The sequence below is a fragment of the Enhydra lutris genome, unplaced genomic scaffold (genome assembly GCF_002288905.1).
Source record: "Enhydra lutris kenyoni isolate GAN:26980312 unplaced genomic scaffold, ASM228890v2 scaffoldscaffold93, whole genome shotgun sequence".
Taxonomy (NCBI): Eukaryota; Metazoa; Chordata; class Mammalia; order Carnivora; family Mustelidae; genus Enhydra; species Enhydra lutris.
The window spans coordinates 5837064-5846431 of record NW_019154177.1 but is presented as its reverse complement, the minus strand read 5'-3'; the positions used below and the strand labels follow the sequence as shown (position 1 = coordinate 5846431).

The window sequence follows — 9368 nt, the reverse complement described above, 5'->3', positions numbered from 1 at the left end:
GTATCTGCCATGAGTCCACAACCAGGCGATGGTCTGGGCTTTAGCATAGCCAAGGGGGAAGAAAAAAGGGCGCGAGTGTGTGTGGCAAGACCTCCGCTTACAGAAACTCACATTCCTGCCTACCATGGGCTCCACAGCCGTCTAGGATGTTCTCTTTCTCTTTTACAGCTATTTAACATTCTTAGCTCTCTGGCGCTTTCCGTATGAAGTTGAAACAAGGAAACGTATCAGATTCATCTTCGTAGCTGAATGTGCTAAAAAAACGTTCTGAGAAAATGGCTTGACGGAAAAGCTAAAAGAACTTGTTTAGAATGATCAGAGTGCATCCTGTTTTGCCTTGTTGGGAGAAGGTAACTCCAGAGGCAAATATGTCTGATTCAACCCAGCAAACCAGAAACAAATCTGAGCGTAATGAGACGGGTTAATGGTTCTCATTCTCCCCTGGTCACTGCTGGGTACACTAGGAAGGAACATCTGTGTAGTTAAACAGATGATTGATATTGAAAGGTCTTTGTCACAACAGCCAAGAGTACTATTTTGAGAAATCTGGCTGGATTTCAAAGTGCAAGCTCACCACTAGCTCACAGAACTCAAAAAAAGATGTAGAAAGCCTTATAACAAAAGCAGTTACACGGAAACTCCCAGAAGTATCCGTTTAGTCTTCTATCTGGAGAAACGTCTCTTCCTAAAATAGCCTCTCAGCTGAGATCATGCTTTTTTTAGTCTAGCCCCCAGGAAGCCCTAGTTACCAACAGCTTGTTTGACCTGAGCAGACCTCTACCTAGTTATTAATCACAACCAGCCCACGTTTCTCCTATTGTAGGAATATTTTGAGAGCGTTTGATATACTCTTTGTGTTAGAACCATGAAGTCTGTTTACAATACCTAACAGTCACCGAAAGGATAAAGTCCACGTCCAGCACGCGGTGCAAACCTTCCCATGCAAAGCAGGAAATTCTGATATGCCTGGTTCGCCCTGGGTCATGCTGCGGCCGTCAACATTTTCCCCAAAACTACTGCCCGTTCAGAAGACGTCGTGGGGGCGCCTGGGTGGCTCAGTGGGTTAAGCCGCTGCCTTCGGCTCAGGTCATGATCTCAGGGTCCTGGGATCGAGCCCCGCATCGGGCTCTCTGCTCGGCGGGGAGCCTGCTTCTCCCTCTCTCTCTGCCTGCCTCTCTGCCTACTTGTGATCTCTGTCTGTCAAATAAATAAAATCTTTAAAAAAAAAAAAAAGAAGAAGAAGAAGACGTCGTGCACTCAGGACATCCCAACACTATCCCTGACCCCGTCCCTTAGTCAGATCCCCCGACTCTGCTAGAGACCCGGAGGAGGCTCCAGCGGCAGCCCTCCAAGAAATCAGGAAAATGGTGAAAGCCCTGACCCGGCCAGGCCATCAACGGCTCCCAAGGCGAGAGCAGAGTTTGCCGCTGCGAGCAGGTCAGGGCCCGCACGGACACCTCGAGTTTGCTCTGGCCGGTTCCCAGTGTCCCCACCTCTATGCTCATGGGGTCACCGCGCTTCCCCACCGCCCGGCCCCATCTTACCCTCTCGGGGCCCCTCTTCACGGCCCAGAGGCCGAGGGTCCCCGGATAACCAAGCCGGGGGCTCTATCGTTCTAGAAACCGCGGCGTCCACCGTGGGGCCTCGGAGATAACGCCGTCTCCGCGCTACAACCCTCTCGGGGCGCCGAGCGTTGCGCCCGTCGGGGGGCGCGCGGGGCGCTCGGGGGCCGGAGGCCGCGCGCCCGGCCCAGCCCAGCGGCCGCCACCCGCCCGCGTTCCGGGCGTCGCCAGGGCCTCCGCCGAGGCCGGGTCCAGCCCCGCCATGTCGTGCTACTGCCGGCCCAAGTACAAGAGCGGCGACCTGGTGTTCGCCAAGCTGAAGGGCTACGCCCACTGGCCAGCCCGCGTCGAGCACATGGCCGAGCCCAACCGCTACCAGGTGTTCTTCTTCGGGACCCACGAGACGGCCTTCCTGGGCCCCAAGCACCTGTTCCCGTACGAGGAGTCCAAGGAGAAGTTCGGCAAGCCCAACAAGCGCCGGGGCTTCAGCGAGGGGCTGTGGGAGATCGAGAACAACCCCACCGTGCGGGCCGCCGACTACCAGCTGGCGCCGGAGGAGCGCGGCGCGGACCGGCCCGGGCCGCAGCCGGAGGCCAGCGCGGGCGACAGGGCCGGCCGCAGCGACCAGCCGGGGAAGCCGGGCGGCGACGGGCCGGCCGAGGAGCAGGCTGAGCGGGCGCCGCCCAAGCGGGGCGCGGGCGAGCTGCCCGAGGGCTCCCCCAAACGCCCCCGGGAGGCCGAGCCCGAAGCGGGGGCGCAGCCGCCGCAGCAGGAGCCGCAGCAGGAGGAGGAGGCCGCCGCCGCGGAAGGGGCCGCGCCGCCCGTCGTAGAGCCGGAAACCTGCGGCGCCGCGGCCCAGCCGCCCCCGGAGGTCCCCGAGCAGCGGGGAGAGGCCGCGGCCGTCGAGGCGCAGGCCCCGGTTGGCGGAGAGCGCGACAGCCCGTAGTCACCAGTTTCAAGAAGAGCCCCCACCCCTTTCCTGCCGCGGCCTGGCTGTTACTGGGGAAACTGGTCACGGCCTGCAAACTGGGACGCCTCCCCCACCCCCACCCGCTGTCCTCCATCCGCCCGCCCGGCCCTGGGGGTTGACCCGGAGAGGCAGGCCACCCGCACCCCCGAGATCTGAGTCTGGCCTCTACTGCCCGGATGAGCTGAGCCCGCAGCGCTCCTCCCTGCCTGGAACTGCTTCCCCAAGGCTTCAGTTGAGGCCTGGACCGGCCGTTCCCACCTCCAGACTCCCCTCTCCCTCCCCCGGGCACTCCGGACCTCTGCGTTGGAATTGGGGGTAGGAGGGAAAGGGGTGGAGGGCACCTACCGAGCAGGCGTTGGGGGGGCTTTCAGGGGCCCGGAAGGGGCCATCCTCCGACTGCGGCGGTGGTGGTGGGCGGCCGCCTTCCGGAACTCTCTCCGCCCCTCCCATGCCAATTAGCCCAGCTGCTCCGATTCACGAAAGTGGGATGACTCCTGGGCGAGGGGCTCCCTCTTTTCTGAGTCCTGTTTGGGCCTTCTGGGATTTGTTTTTTTCATCAATTTGGAAACTTCCCAGTTGTCCGTGAGATGGGAAGGGTTCGCTTGGCCCGGCTCTTTGGATGGGAGTGGTGAGGAACATCTGTTTCCAATTTCCATCTCTGGGGTTTCATGGGATGTTCTGGGGAGACTCCTGGCCACCCCTTTCTCTCTCCCCACAGCCTCCAGGCCACCCTACAGTCGTATATGTCACTCAGGCATAAAGGAAAAGGCATGTAGTTGGGAAAATATTTTTAATGAAAAGATATTTTTTTTCCTCAAATGAAGAACTACCCTGGCCATGCCTTCTGTCAGCCGGCCAGCTCTGCCACTGCAAACTCCATTTCAAAGATGGACTAGAAGGTTCCCTTTCTGTTTGGGGTTTGAGGACTTTCTTTTTATAGTTAAGACTTTGGTGTTCCTTGGCAGTGCCAATTCCCATCCATGACATCCCGCACCCTGACCCCCTCAGCATTGTCACCAGACCTGAAATGTAACTTCCTGAGAAGAGAGAAGGAAGTGAGTGCCCCCTCCCTCCCCAGCCTCTTCCTGAACCTCTCCATGTGTCCTTCTGTTCTCTCCTTCACCCCTACCCTTCTCCCTTGGGCTCTGATGAAAAATTGTTGACTGTAGCTTTGGGAGTTGAGAGCTGAACTATTTCAGTTCCAGGAAATAAAACCTGTTGATTACTTTAAACAAATCTCAGGTCTGTTCCTTTGGTTTCTGAAGAATGGGCCCTTAAGATGAATGCCCCCTCACATCCTGTGTTAAAAGCAATCATTGGTAACACACAAGGTTGTTTTAGAATTCCCCCCCTACCCCCTTGATAAACCTCCATTATCTCAAGGAGTCTGCCCTTCACACCATCTGTAGGAGTCTCTCCACACTGTTCAGAACCAATGGAAAGAAGTCAACTTAAAATGTTTGAATGGTGCTACCCTGGGACAATAACCGAGTTTCTAATACTCTACATGCTGTACCAAACAACAGATTTAGAGAAGAAGGAGGGTAAGAGGCTTGGTCCTTTCTTTTATTGTTGTGATTGCTTTCCCGGATCTCATTACTACCCTCCTGATAAAAGGCACTTGCTTTATATTTCCAGTTCTTAAAATATGTCCTATCCGCAGAATATTTTGGGTTATCTTCAGTGGCTTTTTGCATATGCTGGGGGATATTTAAATATCCTTAATGATAGTGGCATGCTGCTTTCCAGGTCTTGTATTTGTCACACTGCATGCATGCAGAGGCTTGGTAAGTACTGGAGTCCTTTTCATAGAGTACACCAGGCCGTCAGCAACCAGCATGGTTGGCAAATCGGACAACCCTGTTTCCCAACCCTGTGTAAGGTGATGTTAGCTTCCTCTGAGGCGGATGTCAAGATGATTCCTTGTTTTTCAGCGGCTGCTATTGTAGTCCTAGGAATACTCGGAGTTACTATTTGATGAATGTCTACCATGTGCGGAGAAGAATGACCTCATTCAATCTCTGTAATAGTCTCAGAAGGGAGACCTTGATATTCAAATTTTCCATTGGAAACAGCATGGTTCAGCGAGGTTAAAGTGGCTTTTCTTGTGCTTCATGGGACCCTGAGGATTCCAATACAGGTTTTACTGGTCCCAGCCTAAACTTTGTCCCCTGAATTACACATTAAAAGAAAAAAAAGCACTAACCATGAAATCAGAAGTTGATAAAATTGCTTTTTTAGTATCGGTAAGTAATTGGGAGAGCAGCTAATTCATATGTTCTGTACATAGTGTCTTTATTAATACAACTACGATTAAGTACCTACTATTTTCTGTTTAAAGGCTGGGGACCTGAGGTTCAGAGGTGCTAAGTAATTTTCCCAAATAAGTAAATTTCCCAAGTAAATGAGCTAAGATTCAAAGGCAGGTCTTTGTCATAGGTCACAGATGCTTTGTTTCATGATAGTTCATGGGTTCCTATTCATTAAAACGTCCTGTTGAACGAAATGGGAGTACTTATTTTCCTCTACTATTTTGAAGTGAACATTTAGAAATGTATACGGCCAAGAATGTATTAAACAGTGCTAGTGGGTGTGTAAAAAAGACAAAACAAAACAAAGCATCTGGGGCCCCTGACAATTGTTTTGTCATTAAAGGACTTGGTGAAATGATGAGGATCATTGCACATTCCCGGTTTTTCAAGAAGTATGTGACTATGGCAAGTTCAAATACGGATTGATATATTTGCCACAGGCTAGCACGTGATTTTGATAAGGTTTTTATGGACACACATCTTCCGAAATGATTCAATAACCTGGAAGGTAGAAAATGAAATTACTACCATTTGAGTCCCTCTCTTTGTATTATCTCTTTCTCCCTTTTTTGTGCCTAATGTTGGGGATGGAAGAAAGTTGGTGTCTATTAGGAAGCCTCGCATATATTTGCCTTCCCAGAGACATCAGTATGGCTGTGAAAATGCCCTTCCATCTAACAGAGCCTCTGAACAGTGATACACAGAAGTAGCACACACAATCGCAGTGCAATAAAAAAAGGGAAACGCGGAAAATCTGTATTCTCAGCCCTCTTCTCTGAGGCGGCAGACCCCATTTGTATGGTCTGGTGGTCGAGAGATGGGTTCTTTGTGTGTGTTCTGAAAAAGATGCTAGTCTGTAAAACATGCTTGGCTGTCTGCAATTCCCAGTAATTCCAGTGGTGAGTTGTTTGTTTTTTTGGTTGGTTTTGTCTTTTTCTAGAAAATGCATGGCTCAGTGACAGAATTACCGATCATTAACTAGTTACCTGGCTGAACAGAGCGCTCCGCTGGGCTTTTTCCTAACGCGGCATTGCAGGTACCCAACCGCGATCAAGAGGGTTCAGAAGGTCTTGGGTAGGCGTTCCACGCAAGTGCCCACTCGTCTGTTGTCAGAGATCTGCAGACGCATTTAGCCTACTGGCTTCGGTAAGGGTCTCCAAGCATTTGATGTTTCAAACAAACGTCACCAATGATGTCACCGTGGCAAGGAACTATTCCACTGGTGGTTGTAAATTTTGTGTCTGTCTTTTAGCTCCCGAGCTGTTCTGCAAATTCTCATCAAAGGTGCAGATTCGTCTTTGTGGCTTGTACCTCCGTTTTATGTTTCCTGGAGTCGATATGTAAGGCCCATAGGGCGTCTCCTATTCACTTCGTTGTCGACAGGCTTGTCAAAGAGAAGCTTTGGCTGCACACACAACGCACATGTGCTGCTCCTTGCATTCGGGAAACACTGCCTCCCCGTTCTGGGCTTGGCCAGAGAGCCAGCCCCTGTGTTCCTCCAGCGTCCATGCTCACATTGACTATATTCTAATTTCCTGCACAGTCATTGCCTTTCCATTGAGCTGGAGGAGAAAGAAATATGTTTCGTTAATATTTTATCCCATTCCCAAAACAGGCCATCACAGAAGCACACAGTAGCGATTTTCTAAATGCTGGGACGTCTGCCGTCCGATGCTCCTTATAATCACGGTACTGGAGTAAACGTCACGCATGAGGCTGGACACACTCTGACCCCATCAGAGAGGCAGGGTAACCTGACTTACACACTCACGACGTGTGCAGGCGGGGGTGATTTTACGTCCAACATTTTCATAATGCCTGGGTGCTCAGGTAGGCAAGAGAACATTCTGGTGGCTGCCTTTATCAGACAGGAGCCATGTTTTAGCCCTTCAGCCTAAAAGTTAGAGCACTAATGGGTGAGTATACCACAGAGAACTCGGATCTGCCATTCCTTCAGCCTTAATGATATAGATGCCTCATTGGGTGTAGACAGTTCTCAGAAAGGAATGTATTTAAAGGCACAGGATCTGTTCACTACACAATATGGTCCCAATCTCAGAAGCCAACTCTCGGGCTTGTATAGAAACACTTATGTTTCCCACTCCTGGTGGAAAAATTGACTGTATTAGACTTTGAGCTCTTTAAAATAGAGACCTCCTAAGTGGTTTTCTAGAGTCATTCTGACAGCAGACGATTTTCTCTTTGCAGTCTGATTTTATACATAAACTTCACCTTCACCGAAAGGATCCTGAGAATGTCAGAGAACACACAGGAAAAAAGATTGCGGCCAAGGGCTCCAGATGGCCGGGGGCAGCTTGTGGCCTCTGTCGATCAAGGGCGCTCCCAGGCATGGAATGTTTGAGTCTCTGGCATTGGGACCAGTGAGAAACAAGCTTCACCTGCTTCCTGCCCTGGTGTGTGGTCAGTGCCTGAGGACTGTGGGCCACTCGGTGAGCGCCCTTGTCCCTCTCGTGCTTTACCACTTGGAGACAAGCTCTTTTTTCTGCCCAGAAAATGAACAGCTGCATTTCCTCCTTCTCTGATGAAGCTTTCCCTAAATTACTACATCAGAGTTCGGTTTTGCTCCAGTGTTGCATAAGACCCTGGTTTTCCCTTAACAATGTCTATCCCACTCCCCTGTGCTCAGTAAAACAGTAAAATTCCTTCATGGGTTTGCATCAGTCACTAGGTTATACGTTCTGTGGAGACAGGAAGTGCGACCATTTTGCTTATTCTAAGAGGCCACCAAAGTGCCTGGTTCATATTAAGCTCTCCATACCTGGTTGTTAATAGAGAAAAGGACGAATGACTAAATCACCCCCACTCTCAGCCCAGCCCTCAGAGGGAAATTTGTGGAATTCTGTCTTGCCTAGTAATATATTGTAAGGATTTTTTTAAGGGTGTGGGCCCCATTTATTAAATAAGATTATTTTGTTATTATATATAGACAGGTGTTGGTCTTATAAAATAACTAACTTCATTCAGCAGGACTGGAGCCCAAGGAAGGTCGTCAAATCAGCCAAGGTCGCCATCTGAATCGGATAGTCAACACAGTATCTGCCTCCTTAAGTTACATTTTCCCTGGAGTCGTCTGATACTTCATTAGCAACTTCCTTTAAGGAAAGAGGCAGCTTGGTGGCAGCTGGCTTTGGAGATTCCCAAACTCCGATTTAATTCCTGGCTTCGCGACTGAAGAGCCGTGTGATTTCAGTTTTCCTCAGCTCAAAGTTGTGAGAATGACTTCCCCGTGACAGGTTTGTTGTGAGAAGCAAACGAGCTCATACATGTTAGAATGTCAGGCACAGGACCGAGCACAAGACAGCCCTGACATATGTGTGAATTCCCTTCCCTGCGATGCAGCCCGGAGGACTAACCATCCTGCTGGAGATCGTCGGAGCCTACCTTAACACTTTCATTTAGGAAAACACTGGAGGCCTCTGCCAGATGCCAAGCAGCTCCCTGTGGAGACGGACGTGACAAGGTTATATTTAACCCGCCCATACATGGGCAGCAACTGAAATCTCATCCTCCCCATTTCCTCATCTCCTCATCAAATTCCCCCACTGTTAGCCGAGTTATTTCATACCCACATATCCAATTTTAAATAGCCCTCTTCTCTGGCGTGACTCATCGCTCCCGTGGCTGGTTTTAGGGCTCCTTTCTTTCCCCAGGAGCCACTCTGTCTTCCAATGGGGATTTTTTTAAGTACACCTCCTCAAATACCTCCTAGTCCTGATTTTTTTTCTCATTTATTTATTTTTTTGACGATAGGAATAGGAATTCTATGGCTCTAGATATTTTCTCAGCTTCCTCGCCTTTTCTGCCAGGGTACCTGTCTGTTCACATGTAATTCTAATGAGCTGCCCACCTCGATTACTAGAAGGCACCGGAGTGTTCCAGGGGATGGACCATTCTTTCCAGAAACCCTGTCAGGTCTCACGTCCTCCTGTGATTTAAATGTCCCTTAATTTTTCTTTTTCTTTTCTTTTCTTTTTTTTTTTTTTTTTTTTTTGTTCACACCTGGGCTGACTTCTCATCGCAGTCATTATCCACCAATCTTGGTGATCTACTTAACACTTCATTAAAAAATATGTTCAGCTCCGCTCCTTTCTCACTGCCTGCCCCTCTTCACTTGCGATTCTTCCAAGGCTCAGGATGCGTCAGTCGCGGCTTCTCCCTTGCAGGCGGTGGTGCCTTGGAGGGCCACTCCTCAGCAGTGTCTGCTTCTCAGCCTGCACATCTTCGACGTCGTTTCTTTCCTTATTGTCTTTGGGCTCACTCTTCACCATTAGGCATACACACCGATGATAGTCAGCGAATGCTTTGAGAACAGGACCTTGAATATCTTTTTAAAACAAAAACAAAAGTCGGAAAGGACACGAGTCCCCATTACATGGTACGAGCCACTGTTTTTTTCTTTCGAAAATTAAAAATCTGCAAGATTATTAGAAACCTCACATCAACGTTGCTCTCCCAGGGTTTGTACGATGTGGGAGCTGGAACGAAGAGCCTTCTGGCTACTGG

At 50.0% G+C, this 9368-nt stretch overlaps 1 protein-coding gene across 1 annotated transcript; it reads left to right on the top strand.

The window, feature by feature from the left end:
- Nucleotides 1-1824: 1824 nt before the first annotated feature.
- LOC111138611 (HDGF like 1) lies at nucleotides 1825-2508 on the top strand. Its single transcript, XM_022490623.1, has one exon. The coding sequence runs from the start codon at nucleotides 1825-1827 to the stop codon at nucleotides 2506-2508; it is 684 nt and encodes a 227-aa protein (XP_022346331.1).
- Nucleotides 2509-9368: the final 6860 nt, after the last annotated feature.

Coding starts and splice junctions, on each gene's coding strand:
- LOC111138611 (XM_022490623.1), top strand. CDS start 1,825: ATGTCGTGCTACTGCCGGCCCAAGTACAAGAGCGGCGACCTGGTGTTC.